The sequence below is a fragment of the Protopterus annectens genome, chromosome 7.part0 (assembly GCF_019279795.1).
Source record: "Protopterus annectens isolate FY-2018-M chromosome 7.part0, PAN1.0, whole genome shotgun sequence".
In the NCBI taxonomy this organism is placed as follows: Eukaryota; Metazoa; Chordata; order Ceratodontiformes; family Protopteridae; genus Protopterus; species Protopterus annectens.
Window position 1 is genome coordinate 786,117,272 of NC_056739.1, and position 17,622 is coordinate 786,134,893.

The 17,622-nt window shown below is 39.6% G+C and overlaps 1 protein-coding gene across 6 annotated transcripts in view; it reads right to left on the bottom strand.

The window, feature by feature from the left end:
* Window positions 1–17,622, bottom strand: part of ARHGEF15 (Rho guanine nucleotide exchange factor 15) — an 879,095-nt gene that overhangs the window by 221,260 nt on the left and 640,213 nt on the right. For all 6 annotated transcript variants that reach the window (XM_044077316.1, XM_044077320.1, XM_044077317.1 and 3 more), the window contains one exon: window positions 11,472–11,632. In XM_044077316.1, coding sequence (XP_043933251.1) covers window positions 11,472–11,632 — 161 coding nt within the window. The remainder of the gene's footprint in view (window positions 1–11,471; window positions 11,633–17,622) is intronic.

Here is a 17,622-nt window from a genome sequence, read left to right on the forward strand (position 1 = left end):
GCAACGAAGAGTGAAAGACTCAACAACTCACCAGGAGAGAAATGGAGATGAATACACACGTCTGTCAACCATGATGTCAGCACAAACAAGCAGTGGAACTGTTTATCCATCTAACATAAATTTTTTTTGTTTTTATGCATCATCTCCAGGTTCATTGCAGAGTGGCTCTACTACTGACCCCACACTAGGCCCATTCATTCCAGAGACACAGCAGGCAGGTTTTCTAAGGCTGGGGGAGAGAGCTATGGTCCATTCGGTCTCTCCCTAAAATCTATCAGCCCTTCAGTTCCCTTATTGAAGTCAGGTGGTCAGTATTCCGGACTGATGGAAGCACCCACTCCCATTTGCAACTCCCCCAAATCTACTACTGCTCTCCTGCAAGGGGAAGTGTCCATCCACTTGCTGAATTATCCTCAGCTTCTCTGGTGCTAAGCACCATAACAGCATGGATTTAACTGGGATGGACTCCACTGGATAATACCTAGTGCTCCCAGTAGGTGCCACACTTGTGACAAGACACAGCTGCCTCCCTCTCCCCTGGATGGGTAAGCTAGCAATGGTCGCTCACTTCACCCCACCCCCCAACCAGCTCCTACAGGCACCTGAGCTACTAGTCCAGTTTACATCACCTTCATCATAGTCCTGGCTTTATCCTCTTACACTCTGGAGCTAGCTCCATCCAACAAGAAAAATACAAAATGAGCTCTCCTGTGCATTAAAGTCAATGCCATACACACAGGAATCCTGACACAAAGGAAACGACAGTTGTAGATAAAATAAAGGTATCTAACAAACAGATGATGATGAGCAGATACCTAAGAAATGCTTTGAACTCCACCTCCCTCCAGCCTGTCCCATGAGTTTATATGCAATGACAGTTTGTGTCCACAGGCCATGAACTAAGAACATATTAGTAAATAAATATCTGAGTGACCATACAGTTGCATGCCATTGTCTGAGAACTCTCTCACATGACTATAGTACCAGACCAGTTTTAAGTACATACACATGAAAGGGTAATATGGTCACATGAAACACATTTCTGTACAAAGGATAGAGTGAAACCAGTGAAGAGTGGGCAACAGAAGGCTTGCAGACAAAATTGGGTATGAAAATTTGGGAATTGCCTAGAATAAGACAACATTAGCAGAAGTTGTCGGGAGAGTACACGCAAGTGGGTTGGTACATAGAAGGCAGAAAGTGGGAAGTGCAGTCATTAAAGGGAAAATAAAGATAAAGGAAAAAGTTATGGAAGGAAAATGTGAATCTATAAAAAGTGATAAGAAAGAGACAGAAACAGAGGTAGCCAGGCAAGGCCAAAGCCCACAAGGTGAGCTGGAGGTAGGTGGGTAGGATGGGCATTCAGCCAGATGGAAGAGACAAGGGACACGAGACAGAGGAGTTGGTACAGATTGCAAGTAGGATGTGGAAGAGAATCACAGGAACAGACAGCAGAACCAGCAAGAAGGACTAAGACTGGTGGCAGTGGATGTGGAAACGTTACAGATAAGAGGGTTAGAGGCATGGGGCAAGAAGCAAAGGAGAGAAGCGGTGAGCCAGGGTGGGAAAAGATACATAAATATGAGGGTTAGAGGCAGAGGGAAAGAAGCAAAAAGAGGAGAGGTGAGCTAGGGCAAGAAAAGAGCGACAGATTGGAGAGTTAGAGGCACAGGGCAAGAAGCAAAGAAGAGGAGAGGCGAGCCAGGGTGGGAAAAGTAAAATAAATAGGAGGGTTAGAGGCAGAGGGCAAGAAGCAAAGGAGAGGTGAGCTATGGTGGAAAAAGAGAAACAGATTGAAGGTTTAGAGGCATGGGGCCAGATGCAAAGGAGAGGTGAGCTATGGTGGAAAAAGAGAAACAGATTGAAGGTTTAGAGGCATGGGGCAAGATGCAAAGGAGAGGTGAGCTATAGTGGAAAAAGAGAAACAGATTGAAGGTTTAGAGGTGTGGGGCAAGATGCAAAGGAGAGGTGAGCTATGGTGGAAAAAGAGAAACAGATTGAAGGTTTAGAGGCATGGGGCAAGATGCAAAGGAGATGTGGGGCAAGCTAGGGTGAGAAAAGAGAAGAGGATTATGGTGACTGGAAAATCAATCACAAAAGGGATAAGGAGCCTAAGCAGGTGAAAAAGTTGAGATCAGATTTGAGTGAAACTGATTTCAGTGAGTGATTAGACTGAGTACAATTTGGGAAAAGGTGGGTAAAGTGATCACCAAGGAGAAGGAGTGTGTACAAGATGTGAAGCATATACTTAACAATGGCCTGTCAATGGAAATACCTGACAGTGAAGTAAGCATGGCCAGGGAGGAGTCAGGGAGATGTCAGGAGAGGGTTTAAAGAAAGGATTATGGGAGTACAATGATTGGCTGTGGCAGAAGATGGGAGTCAAAGGCTTAGGACAGGCAGGAGGGGAGAGGAGATCTGTGGAAGGCACAGACTTCATCTTATCCCAAAAATGACAGTTGTGCTCAGCTTTGGGATGGAAATGTACATTCTGGCACTCATTCCCTTAAACTAATACAAAAGGGAGAAGGCAGGGTGACAGAAGCAGAACAGGGGATAGGTATTTACATAGAAGGAAAAACAGTTGGAGAAAACAGGAGAGGAGCAAACAAGGGTGACTCAGGCAGTGGAAGGGTAGTCTTACCCTGCAGTGAAGGATTCTGGGTAGGAAGATGGGGTGCTGCAAAGAGTGAAATAGAAAGGGAGGGATGACATTTCTAGTAACAAACCATGAACAAATTACATAAGGGATGGGACATAAAGGGTCTAAATACAGGTTATTCAAGAATGACAGAAAATGGAAAATGTGGGTGGAATAATAATCTGCACAAAGAAGGGCATCAGATGTGTGGTCAGAAAGATCAAGGAGAACATCAGAACACAAACTGGGCAAGGGTACAGCCAGGATTACAAGGTAGGTTAAATGCCCAGACAATTAATGTAGAGGACAGGTGGGACAGCTGGAGGACTGATACAGTGTGTGTGTTGTTTTTTAAACACCTTCATTGAATTATGACTTGTGACATAGGCACATTCACATTTATATAATAGCAACCAAACTGTATTAACAAGTTAAAATTAACAAACATGCTTCACATATACTGCTATATATCATATAACCTATGCAACATTACATAAATTAATTCATTTTCTGCCCATGTTTTTTTAAACAAGAAACATCTTTATTAAACCATCACTTATGACATAAGCAATCATGCATTTATATAAATGAAAACAAACCACACCGACACAATCCTAGTTGCAAGCATTTTACATCACAAACCATACTGACACACTGCCAGTTGCAAACATTATACAGCACTCACTCATAATCTACCGAATCATTTTCAGTCAGACATTACATAGCTCATTTAAGTCCTGCCTTCTTTTGAACCTCATTCCTCCCCTGTATGTATTCTTCCCAGAATTCCCATTTTTCCTATGTAGTTTGCTCCTACCTTTTTCTACAGATCTCAGTTCTAGTTGTTTTATTTCTGTTACTATGTTCCCTGCTTCTAATATAGTCAATTTAGACTTTGATTTCCTTTTTTCTAGTAATTGCTTTTTTGGCAGCCACCATAATTAGAGACAGCAAGGCCTTATACCATGTTTAGGTAGTTCTGGTTCTGTATCATAGCTCAGAAAAATCATCTCCCTCATCACACCAATCTGCCCACCCAGCATCTACAACAGTGCATCCCATAGGGAATACTTAAAGTCCGCCAACTCACTGCACTCCCAGAAAATATGTTCCCAGTTACCTCTTTCTTTCCGTCACATTTCCGATATTTACTACCTACCTGAGGAAAAAATTATCTGTAATCTACTTGGGGTATAAAACTATCTATTTAAATATTTGCAAGCAAAAATCCTAAATCTTCTAGATTTTGTTGCATATTTGAGAGACGTACATATATCCTCCCATTGTTTCTTTGTGAATATCTTATCTAATCTCTATTCCCAATCCTTTCTAAACTTCTGTAATTGATTCTTATAGTTCTCATGCAATATTTTATATGCTAAATCTACTGATTATTCTTTTTAATGGCAACTTCTGTTGTACATTCTACTAACAACTCTGCCAGAGCGGGTCTTTCGTTTAGGATACTCCCCCATTTCTTTCTCTTTTTCTTTGCCTATACTCTGATATCAGTCCTTGATAGAGAAGGCAGTCTCTAACCTGCAGTCCAGATAAATTCTTGGCATCTTCCAATTCTATCATCTTCCCCTCTCTAGTTATTTGCTCCCAACACCTTGGCTCCTTTGTCAGTTTTCTCCAATAAATTCCAGCTCCCTCTAGTCTATTGTCTGTATCCCTAATTGCAGTTATCTCTACCGGCAGAATCTCTTTTCTCCATTCCAATGTTGGCTTAGTTGTTAGAATACTTTCTGCTACTTTATGGATATAATATTCTGTATGATTGTTGTTATTCTCTTTAAAGGCCTGCATCCAAAATTCCAGTCTCTCCTGATTTCTTGAGCTTTCCCCTTGTTTCAACATCATCCCTTTCCACTTTGAATTATAGTTTTCTGCTTGTGTTATGTACAGGATCCAACTGCATAGCTCTGAAATTCCTATTCAAATTGGGTAATCCCAATCCACCCTGATCCACTAGAAAAATCAGCTTATCCTACTTGACTCTTGCCATCTTTTCCTCCCAGATAAAGTCATTGAGCTCTTTTTAATTGCTATCCACAGCTTCTTCTCTGGTTGATAAAAATATGCCTGACCTGTGTATAAGTCTAAAGGGGCTAAAAACATATCCATATAACAAAGCTTCCATTTTCTCAGTTTTTTTATTATCTTTTATTTAGTCTCTTCCCACCTATCCTTAGCTGCCACACCAGAATAATTGTTAATCCATACTCCTAGATATTTAATTTTACCATGTGCCATAAATAAGGATATTACTGAACCAATTCATGTGTGGGCACATAATTTACTGCTATTGCCTTTGTGTTAGCTTCATTAATTTTGTATTCCGAAAAGATTTGAAACTGTCACAAAATGTTCCACAACACTGTAATGTCTCATTTTGGTCTTGTCACATATAAAATACTATCATCTGCAAATAGGGCCAGCTTTTATTGACTACCATATGAATTATGTCCTTGAATTTCTGAGTCCCTTATTTTCTTTGCCAGTGGTTCTAAATATAATGCAAATAACAATGGGGAAAGAGGACACCCCTGTATGGTTCTTCTGCTCAAGCAGAAATTATCAAAAAGGACCCTACCCACTTTAATGTTCACCTCCGATCTCTCATACATCTTTCTAATCAACCTTATATATTTTTTTCAGGAAATGTAAATACTTCCATTACCCTGCTCATAAAGTCCCAGCTTATTCTGTCAAATGCTCTCTCTGCATCAACACTCACCAACAACAATCGTATTTTCTTACACTCTGTTTCCCTCTGGATCATCAGTGTTCTGTTAATGTCATCAGATATTTGTCTTCCCTCTGCAAAAACCACATTGATCCATGTCTATCAATTTTGGCATTACTTTTGTCATTCTTTTAGCCATTATAGACATGAGCACTTTATAATCATGGTTTAGTATTAAAACGGGCCTGGCTGTATGAAGCTGGATCTGATGGATCTTTACCCTCTTTAGGTATTACAGCTACCATGCTTTCTTGCAGGATGTTGCTACTTCTCCTCTTCTTAAAATACTGTTAAGCAAAACCTTCCTGATTTTTATCAGTTTTTTTCCCTCCTAGCTTCCAAACTACCATCTGTTCCTTGTGCCTTTCATGTAGTTATTATTGGCACATGATCTGAAATAGTTAGTGGGTGCATATCAAAACCTTCAATTTAATGCACATGTTCTTATGAAATGTAAATTCTGTCTAGCCTTGCTCAGTTTTTATACCTTGGGGAATAATATGCAAATTCACTCTGAACTCCTATTACTGAATTCACATCTTCCATGTCAAATATTTTAATACATTTCTTCTTCAAAAATCTACCCTCCTTTGTTATACTTTCCCTTCTGGGCTCCCCAGACATATCTTCACTGCTGGAAATCACATTTGAGTCCCTACCTATAAATAATAATCCTTGCTGAAAACTGATTATTTGTTTCTTAATTTTCTTAAGCTCCATTATAGCAGTTTTAGGTAGACTATAAATACATGCCATTGTAATCTTCTTGCCTCGCCACTAGCTCCTTAGCACTAGAAACCTGCCATTATTCTCTTTGTTATCCTCTTCTATCACTATTGGAGCTCCTCTTGCAATTAATATAAGTATTCCTCTTTTCCTTTGCCCCAGATACTCTGCTGAATAACCATCTTGAAAACCTTTCTTTGTCAAATTCACATGTTGAGTTCTTTCTAAGTATGTGTCCTGTAACATAGTTATTTGTACTCTACATTTTTAGTGTAGGTCGCTACTTTCTTTTTGTACTTATCTGTGAGAACGTTGACATATAAAGATATTAGAGAAAGCATCATTGCATTAAAAAGTTATTATTCCCACATTTTATGTATAATACCTTTTTTGTTAAATGTCTAGATCCAGCTTTTCTGTTTTTTGTGTTACATGCATACACTTTTTGGTGGGTTGAACTTTTATTCATCTGTTTCTTGTCATATCCATTTGAGTCTATGTCACATCTTACAGAACTTTTTGTTTTACTGAAAGACCTCAAACAAAAAAACAAAACAAAACAAAAAAAAAACACATGGATGGTGTAGTCATTGCTTCTACTAAGTGCTAATTGGTTTTGTCTTTTGTCTGAATGCTTTCAGAGAACATCACGTCCTAGTGGATTTCTCTTTTCTTTTTTTTTCTTAGCCAATCACTCTCCACCCGACTGTAGTCAGCTTCTCTTTATTAGATTGTCTCCATGGAGACATGAGAACCAGACAGCCAGTTTATCTTTATCAAATTGTTTCCATGGAAACATAAAGACCAGCTGCAGAATTGCCACTAATCAAACATGCATTTGCTAGAAAAAAGCCTCATAACATTCCACATTCTTTTTCATTACTTGCTCTCTCTTAAAACCTGTTACCAAATCAATCTAAGGTCCTTAATCCAGTCATTCCACTATGCAAGTATGAGAAAAAAGCACATTGTTTTTTCTCTTGTCATGCTTTTTTAACCAGGCTTTTTCTTTTACATTGCAGAGTCGACATTTCTTAAAACTGAACAAAAAGAAAGAGAGAAGAGAGAAAGAAAACAAAACTGTAGCATCTGATTACAATCCATATTACACTTAAAATATCTGAGAAAACTTTACTTTATAGCATGTAAAGAAAACCACACACCACAAAAATAGTACTATTTAAGAAAAAAATCTTTACTTACAATTAAGTTTCTCCCTCCTCTTCCCCTCCCCAAAGCACTTTTCCAAACATTAATGACAGGCATATGGTAGGGCATATGCTTTAGAATCTCCCACAAGTCCAATAAATTCTGAAAAAGTCCAATATCTCCAGATTTTCTTGTCATATTTCCCAAATATACTTATTGCATTGTAAACCCACATTAACTTATTGGTTTTACTTCTGTTAATCTCCATCTCCCAGATCTTGTCTCTGCTTCATTTCCAATGTACTTTCAATTATTCTAGCCAACTCTTGTGCACCCTTCCTTCTCTCTAGCATTTTTGTTGAAACATTGGATAAGGTTTGAAAGGTACAGTCTCTCTGTGTTCTTTATTAGTAGAAGAACAAGAAACAGAATCTCCTTCTGTTTCACAGCTTATTTTTTGTTTTGACAAACTTTTGTATTTTCTCCTTAGCATGTACTTCATTAAAAAATGATTTTGTCCCTCCAGGGAAGACTACCTTAAAGACAGCTGGGTACAACAGTTTGAATCTCACACCTGCATCTCGACATTCCCTGAATAGTAGAATAAATTTGCTCCTCTTGTGCCTGGTTCTCCAGAAACACTCTGCTGTGTCCCACTTTTAGTACTTTGTCCTTATGCCACAGTTTTGTCAGAATTAACTCCTTCTGCTGGTAGGGTTGCATCTTTACTATTAAAGGTTTAGGTTGCTTTCACATAGCCAGGTTTAAAGCATACACATGATGTGCATTTTCAGCTGCCAACTCCTGCTGTGGAATATCAGTCCAGGTGCTTGTTTGTGCTTTCATAAAATTAATGCAGTCTGTTCCTTCCAGCTTCTCTGGTATAGCTGAAAATCTCAAGTTTTCCCTATGTGTTCTGTCCTCTAATTCTATGATTTTCTGAGCAGTCTCATATTCAGCTAGCCTTTTCTTCATTTCAACCTCTGAGTTTTGCAGCTTTACTACCTGATCTGAATATCTGTTTAAAGCTACTTCCATTTTTCCAACCTTTTGCAGTTTCTGTTGATATACTCTATCAGTGTTTCATTTATTTTAATCAGTTATGTGTGTAGTTGTCTTGTTTCTTCCTGTAGGTTCCTGGAATTCATGTCTGGAGATTGCATTGCTTTTTGCTGAACAGCTGCAGAACTTTCCCCAGTCAATGTTTCTTCCTTACTTTTGGTAGCTGATTTTTTCCAGGTCCTCTGTATTTCTTTTTTTTCTGATATCCAGGCAGTACAATTACTAGGCAGTTGCTGAAATTTACCTATAAACAAAAGTCTACTGGCCTTCTTTGCTGAGTTTCTGTTTTCCCACTGGGAGGACTAGAATTATGCTGTTACTCAATGTGCAGCCATCTTGGAAGTTCAACTGATACAGTGCATTGTTCACCAAACATAATGTGACAGCAGGATGAGAGACGGAAGAAGAGAATAAGAGTATAGGATAGCTGGAAGAGGACAGTTGTTATGGGGGATATGAATCCTCCATGAGCAGAATGGGAGATTCTAGACAGCATTATTGAAAGGGTGCAGGACTTATTTGAGGCCATAAGCCATGAGGGGTTCAACCAACTATTAAAGATGTACTAGAAAGAACAGAAAGAACAGAATCCTCACCATGGTCCTAATCAATGTAGATGGTGTCATAGATGTGCAAGTTAATGCACTGCTAGTCATTGTTGATCTTATGACTGTATTCTTTACAATATGGGTGAAAGGGTAAGAAGACAGAGAAAGACAATGGTGTGGGATCTCAGAAAAGTGAGTGGAGTATGGCTGCACTGTGGAAAATGGTCAAAAATGAGTTAGAAGACTGGAAGCAACTCAATGGAGTAGACAAGCTGTTAGAATAGGGACTGATGGAGTACTCAGGGATAGGGACAAGGATGTAAGGAAGAGAAAAAGCAATAAGGAAAGAAGGCCATTGTGGCTTGATCGGAATGTGAGGCCGGCAATTAGGGAAAAAAAAAAATAGGGTCTACTAAGAGATGCGAAGTGGGAGGTGGGGAGATGGAGGAACCACAGTATGAAGAGGCTAGCAGAACAATAGCAAAGCTGTTGATGGCAACAAAACTTAAAGATGAAAGGGTGTTAGCAATAGGGGATCAAAAAGGGGAAGTATTTTTTTTAAAGTATACTGAAAAAGAAGGAAGTGAGGGACTGAATAGGTCAGACTGTGAAGTGGTGCAAGGGAGATTATAAAAGGCTGTAAAAGGCAGCAGAGATAATTAATATTCTGCTTCAGCCTTGGCAGAAACAAACTATGGGGTGGTTGCCATACTAAGAGGGAGGCAGGGCAGCTTGAGGAGAACAGTGGAAAGGCAGGGCAACATTTGGAGAACAGGGGGACAGCTACCAAGTTACAGAGTGAGGAGAACTAGAGAGAACTGGCTACTCTAAGGGAGGATGAAGCACATGGGCCAGATGTCTGTCACCTAGAGTCCTACATAATCTAGCCAGTGTGTTGGCAGACTCCAAGATGGATATGCCTAACAGATCACTGGCTAGTGAAGAAGTGCCAATGGGATGGAAAACACTAATTGTGGTACCCTTCTAGAAAGGGGGAGGGGTGAGTAGAGATTTATAAAATGGTGTATGACTGAGAAGCACACTAACTACAATTCTATCCTATACACTGTTTGAATACCAGACAAAAAGGCAACTAAAAAAAGTTGTGGATGAGAAGAACCTGAAGGCTGATGGCTTCCTGCAAACTTGAGGAAAAAATAAATCAGATGCACTCAGAAGTATTTAAATTAAATGGTACTTTGGAAGACAAAATAAGAGCAAATCAAAGGAGTTAAAAATAGAAATAGTACTAAATAAACAATGGATGAACTGCTGTTTGAAGAAGTCAGAAACAGAAATGAAGGAAAGAATGAAAAAGGTTGTGGAGTCAAATGAAATCTTTCAGACAATGATACATTTTGAAGATGGAGCATGAAGAGAAAACCTGAGGTTTTCTGCAGGATCAGGAAGCTGAAAGGAATGGACTTCCTTAACTTTACTTAGGCACACATAAATAAATGGATCTATGCTCCACAAAAAGATTTAACTGAGAGGGTGCAGCCTATGTGTGTTCCTAATTTAACCTCCAGGAAGAAGCTGAGACCCATATTGTTTAAAATGCAGTCATACCAGTAGAAGGAGATGTTTCTGACAAATTATGGTAAAAAGGAAAAGTGCTGAACATTGATGATACTAAAGAATTTGTTGAAAATGACATCATTTTACTGCATTCTGCTTACAATTTCATTTCATATTGTAATGGGATCTACTATCTATAGCTCTCAACCTGCAGACATTGAAAATAGGAACAATGGCCCTTGAAAAATAGGAACATCCAGCTAAAAATCTGGACTTCTAATTAGCATAAAACGTGAATACCAGATAGGACATAACTCTTCCAGCTTCCAGCAGGAATGTGGGATACTACTCAGAAACACATTTAAGAAACACAGTGCGGCAAATATGATGGAAAAATATAAGCAGATTATCAAAAAGACAGCATAAAATCTGTAGACTTTAATGAACTATATCACAAAACTCCACCACACAAGATCATGTATTTTTGCTTCTGAAACAGGGAGTAGATGTCTGTTCTCTTTCTTTAAATTATTGTTTCCACTAGTATGTTGGTCATGCAGTGTGGTTTTCTGTGTACTAGACAGTTTCAAAATAGCAGGTGATGCGGGGGGATTCAGAAATTGTGTGAAGGGTAATCAAGCCAAGAAATAGTGACATCCCTTACAAAATGGGACACCCTAAATTAGACCAGAAAATAGAACGGTTGGGCATTGGGCTGGCACTTTGGCACCGTAAAAAAAATCGACTGACAATCATTAGCGGACCGGAGTTGTGCTGTGACGACCCCTAACCAGGTAAAAGCCGAAAGAAGAACAAACCTCCACAATAGGAGCAGTTGAGAGGTCTGCTACTATCTGTTGTTGCCATTTTTATCAAACTGTACAGATTCTGTGTATGTCTACTTCTGACACGAGTTACAGCTGAAAAGGATCCTCAAACCAGTTAATTTATTCAGTTAAATAAACTATTAAATAATGTCTATGCAATGAAGTGTTCATTCTGAAGGCGACAGTAAGTGGTACATAAGAGAGAAACAGGTCAGTAAAAAACAGGCTAGTTACACTATTTCATGTTGTACCTTTCGCTGACCTCCTTGACCTTGGAAATGTTTGAAAAGAGGATCTTCTTCTCACGGATAATGATGGTGTTTTCAAGCTCCTTGGAGTTCATGAAGTGATCAATCAGAACATTAAGTGATCTGAGGTAGGACGCTTCTGATGTCAGCACTTCAAACATGCTCTGTGGGAAAGAGGAGACAGAATGTAACATTTTAATTGGCTTGCAGCTCATGTACGACATTCCAGAACTTGTCCACTAATCTGCAAAAGAGCAGCACAAAATGATGTCAGAGCCAGGTTAAAACATTTTATTGTATAAAAACACATAAGCGCTTCCACTGTTCAAGTACTGCCTTCCTCAGATGTGAATAAACAACAAACAAATCATCCTTTATATAGCATAAAACACCACTCCAATTAATAATCACAATCAAAGAATTAAAGAGCCACACTCTTAGAAAATGCAATAAAGCACACACTAATAACAAAATCTATATAAAAAATAAGTTCTTAAATAATGTTGAAGAATGCTTAAAAAATTAAAAACATACACCCTTAACAGGTTAGTAAATATGAAAAATATAAAAAAATATATAAAAGATATATAAAAGATGTATATACTAAAGGCAGCATGTATAATAGTCCATACAAGTGTTCACCTGGAAACTGTCAAAGCTCTATCTAGGTTGAGGTTTAGCCTTCAAAATAAGTTTCAGAAGAGCCTTGCCATTCAGGGCCTTGCTACTATCTGCTCTCAGCCTCACTACCGATTACATCTTATTGATCTCTGTCTTGTTCTTTATATCTCCCAGCCTCTCATCTATCACTGCTCTACCAATAACCAAAAACTTAAACTGATGTGTGGTATCACTGTCCATCACATGTTTAGCTAAGGCCTGTTTGTCATTCCACTGGTGATGTAATATACATGTTCTCTTATTCTACCCGTTAATCTCCTGTCCATTTTACCTACATAGAATAATTACACACCACACAGTGGGCCAAGTAAACTATATGTCTGGTATCACAATTGGCCTCTAGCCTGAAAACAAAGTTCATATTCAAATCCGGATTAAAAAACTTTCCAGAAGTATCAAGGAATTTGCAATATTTATACTTCAAACAAGGTAAAGTTACTGTTGTACTATTTACATTACAACCATCTCCCAATTTCTTTGGCTAATATCATCATCATCATCATCATCAGCCCCCTTTTTCCTATTTTTTCTACATGGGGTCGGGGTATCGTGTTAACTGCCGCCAACTCTCTCGAGTCAGTGCCACACTCCTGCCTTCTTCAACACTCATGCCTGACTGTCTCAGATCTTCTTTCACACAATCCATCCACCTCTTTGCTGGACATCCTCACTTCCTCTTACCTTCTTCCTGTCTGTCCCAAATCTTCCTCACTGGATTGTCTTCTGCTTTTCTGCATATGTGTCCAAACCACTGTAATCTGTTCTCTTTGATCTTTTCTGCAATTGGAGCTACTTTGGCTTCTGCTCTTATGTCCTCATTTCTTTGTCTGTCCCACAGTGTGCATCCTACCACCCTTCTCAGGCACTTCATTTCCATCACCTCTAGCTTCTTCTAGTACTCTGCCTTTACTGCTCAGGTGTCTGTACCATACAGTAGTACTGGTCGAACCACTGTCTTGTACATCTTACTTTTCAGCTTCTTCAACATTCTTCTGTCATAGACTACACCTGACACTCTATGCGAGTTGCCTGCAGCCCCTCTGATTCTAGCTCTGACCACTTCATTCAGACTTCCCTTCTCCTCAACCACCCCTCTCAGATACTTGAAGCTGTTTACCTGTTCCACTATCATCCCTTCTATCTCTATTCTCAGCTTCTTCTGATTTCCTCAGTTTGCTGCCATCACCACCGTCTTAGCTGTGCTTAATGTCATCCCATGTGCCTCCAGTTTTGCATTCCATTCTCCTATCCTTTGCTGAAGTTCTAGCTCAGAGTCTGCCTGTAATGTCACATTGTCTGCATACAGTAACTTTGTTGATCTGTCCCCTCCGACCTGTAAACTATTGTAGTCCATCACCAGTATGAACAGCAGTGGGCTCAGAGACGAACCCTGGTGTACACTCACTCCCACTGGGAACCCCTCTGTGAGGCCAAGCACTGTTCATACTTGAGTCATTGGGTCCTTGTACATAGCCTGCACTAATTCTACCAATGTTTCTGGGACTTCAAACCACCACAGTACTGCCCACATCAGCTTTCTTGGGATCTTGTCATATGCTTTCTCCAAGTCTAGGAATGCCCAGTTGGACTCTCTCCTCATCTCTAGCTTCTTCTCAAGTATCTGTCTCACTGCAAGCATCAGGTCAATTGTGCTGCAGCCTGATATGAATTGAAACTGCTCGTCTCCCATCTTACATTTGACTGCTCTGCATTCCATTTATCAATCACTCTCTCCAGAACTTTCATGCAATGTGATATGGGTTTGATGCCTCTGTACTGCCCACAGTTGTGGATGTCCTCTTTGTTCTTGTACACTAGCATGAGTATGCTTATTCTCCGGTCATCCGAAATATGCCTTTTTCTCCACATTGCTATTAGTACCCTCGGGAGCCATTTCTCCCCTACCTCACCTAGCATCTTTATCATATCTGCAGTGACTTCATCTGGGCCTGCTGCTTTCCCCAACTTCACTTTCCTTAGTGCTGTTCTTACTTCTTCTAGGGTGGGATTCTCTTCTTCTCTTATCGTAGGCATTTCTGGGGCAGTACAGCTTCTGCGGGGTTTTCTTCATTCAGAAGCTGCTGGAAATACTCCTTCCATCTGCCTTTGATGTCCTGTGGACTGGTCAGCAGGTTATTGCTGGTATCCCTTCTGAAGGGTGTCTATCTTCTTTATCTTTCTATCTTTGCCTTGCAACCTGATATAGTTTTTTTGTGCCACTTACTGTGTCACTCTCCAGAAGCTGATAGAGTTTCTTTGGATAACACATAACCTTTTAAGAGATTTCATATTCTTGTAAACAAATGTAGGACCGGGTCCTACAATTTTGCTGATGTCCTCATCAGCATTAAGGATGGGCTAGAACTTTTTATATGCCTCTAAAACTGGCCTCACATTACTAGAAAACAAAACAGGCATCCTAGTGACACTTTTACTCATCACATTCTCTCCCCCCCATTATTATCCATTGCTCTAATATCAGAAAAATATGGTTTGGCTTCTGTATGCCTCATACCCTCTACCTGTATCAGGATGCCACTAACTCTTCTTGAGTTATAACTTCTGCCCACAAATCTAGTCTCTATATCCTTTAACTCCTGCCAAAACACTTCATCTTCAACACATAATCTGGAGTGTCATGCCTTGCTGTTTCACTATATTATCAAAAACTGGTAATGAGGATCTGAAAATAACTTTCTCCATGGCTGTTTTGCAGCTGGGGGTGTGCAATCCACACACGCACGCACACACACACACACACGCACACACACACACACACGCACACACATGCACACACGCACACACGCACACACGCACACACACACACACACACACACACACACACACACACACACACACACACACACACACACACTCAGTTTATTACAACTTCCAGCAAGTTCCTGAAACTAAGCTATAGGAATAATCATCCACGATTTTTCCAAAGTTGGTCACAGAAGTCCATATATCAATATTCTGACAGCTGAAGAGTTTTATGTCAGCCCATTTCCAGACCTCATGTTAAAGAGCACTTTTATACGAGGGACCATCAGCAATGCTCAAAGATGAATTATGCAGATCTGTGAGGATTCCTTACCCATGTGCAGTAGACAGGCCACTGCATAATATTCACATACTGGTGAATATGAGGACTTGTAACTGTACACCATCATCTGCCAGGGGATACAAACATTAATTCCAGTTCACTGACTTATTTTCACAACGGTTTAGTTGTCTAATTATTATTGCTGTTTTGTATATTTAACCCTTTTTGTGGATTTGATTTTTAAGCTTTGAAGAGTTCTTGTAACTCAAGGTGCCAGTCCAGTGTAATAAAGCTGTTTTAGCCTCATTTATTACTTTCTTGTTAGGAAAATAAGAGCATGAATAGAGAAATGTGGGGTAAACTCAGCCTTCTAGTGTGTCCTGCTGTAAAGAACAATCTCATGTCAAAATGGAAAAAATGCAACAATATGAGTTTAGAACAACTGTTTTGAACTAGATGGTCTAGAGTGGGACTACAGACAATATCTGTCAGACAACAGAAATGCCTAAGTACCTAAACCAAAGTAGACCTAGCAGAAGTCCTTGGAAAGAAACATGCAGTCAAGCTTCCAGCTGTGGAAATGCTAGAAGGCTTCTGTAGCAGTCAACAGCCACTGCCATTATGAGGAATTTGAGAAATACATGCTTAGGTGAACAACAGCTCTGTGTACTGAAGGTGCAAAATTGCCTCAGTATAAATACAATCAACCTACTGTATTTTCAAAAGATCTAGATAAATGCCTGACTTTTCTGTGCCATAGAATTAAAAGCTGTTTTAAACAGTTACCATCGTATAGGACATATTTCTTTTTTTCTTCGTTTTTGCTTCCATCCCAGGACCAGGACCCCTAGGTTGCTTGAGGGCTCCTATAACTTCACTCAGTTGTCCTATTTTCCTGTCACAATGGGAGCTAATTATTGCCAGGCTAGGAGAGAGCCCTATGGCCTATTTGCTCCTGCCTGAGAATCCCTATCATCCCTCCATTCCCCAGTGACAGTTGGGTGGCAGGGAGCATGCCAATTTGCTTGTCATTTGGAGAATCCCATTATCTCCACCCTATGCAGCTTCTCGACCTTGCATTCTCTGTTTCTTGGTTGAAACTATGCCTTTGCACACCGATTTCTCTTTGGCCACATAGTCCGAATGGACTAGTGGCACTGTGGAATACGCCAGCTCAGAACTCCACTAGTTGAACTTGTAGTGTTTCCACAAGAGCCCGAAAGAAAATCAACTAGAAAAGGTGAAGAGAAAACACTGACTGGAAAGAATCCTGCTGCTGTTCAGCAAAAAAACAGTTCAAACTCCAGCTTTGGTGCAAGACATGACTTCCAGTAATCTACAGAAAAAATAAGTTGAATGTGTTCAGAGCTGATTAAAACAAATGAGACACTGAAGAACTATATAAACTTAAATAACAAAAGGCTGGAAAAAGTGGAAAACTTTAAACACATTCAAAAGAGCTGATAAAACTGCAAAAGTAAGAGTTTGAAATGGAAAAAAAAAGGCTTGCTATGAGACTGCTCAAGAAGAGACATTTCAGAAAAGTGTCGAATTAGAGGACAGGGCACATGGGGAAAATCTGAGATTTTTTGCTGGACCATAAAAACTAGAAGGAACAGACTGTATTAATTTTATAAAGGTGCAAATAAGCTACTGGGCTTGTAAAAGACCTTTATTAGTAAAGATGCAAACTTGCTAGCAGAAAGACTTGATCTTGACAAAATTGTGGCAAAAGGGCAAAGTATTAAAAGATGGAGTGGTAGAGAGTTTGTGGAAAATGTTTACTTACAGTTCACCAGGCAGAAGAGGAACACATTTATTCTAGTAATCAGAGAATGTCAGGAGGCAGGAGTGATATTCAAGCTGTTGTATCCAGCTGTCTTCAGAATATTTTTCCTTGAGGATCAAAGTCATTTTTGATGCAAAACAGGTTAAGGAGAAAATGTAAAAGTTTGCCCAACAAAAAATGAGCCATCGAGCAGAATGGGACTCTGTTTCTCATTCTTCTAATGATAAAACACAGAGAGAGAGACAGACTTTGCCAGTGAAACCTTTTCCACTGTTCCAAAGGAAAATGCTTGAGAGACAGAGAAAATTACAGGAGTTGACCAGAAGAATCTGGAGCAGCATGGAACTAAACCAGAATCGCTTGTTGGGAGATGGAGATGAACAGGAAATTTGATAAAGTTATTAAACAGATGCCTTTTTTCCTTCCTCTTCTCTTTCTTTCTTTTTGGTATTAAGAACTGTTGGCAGATTAGGAGGATATATGAGGGATTACAGGTGAAAATTAAAGTGGGTGGGGTCATCTCTGATAATTTCTGCTTGAGCAGAGAAAGCAGGCAGAGGTGTCCTCCTTCCCTTTGTTTTCATTATATTTAGAGCTATTAGCAAAGAAAATAAGGGACTCAGAAATTCAAGGATATA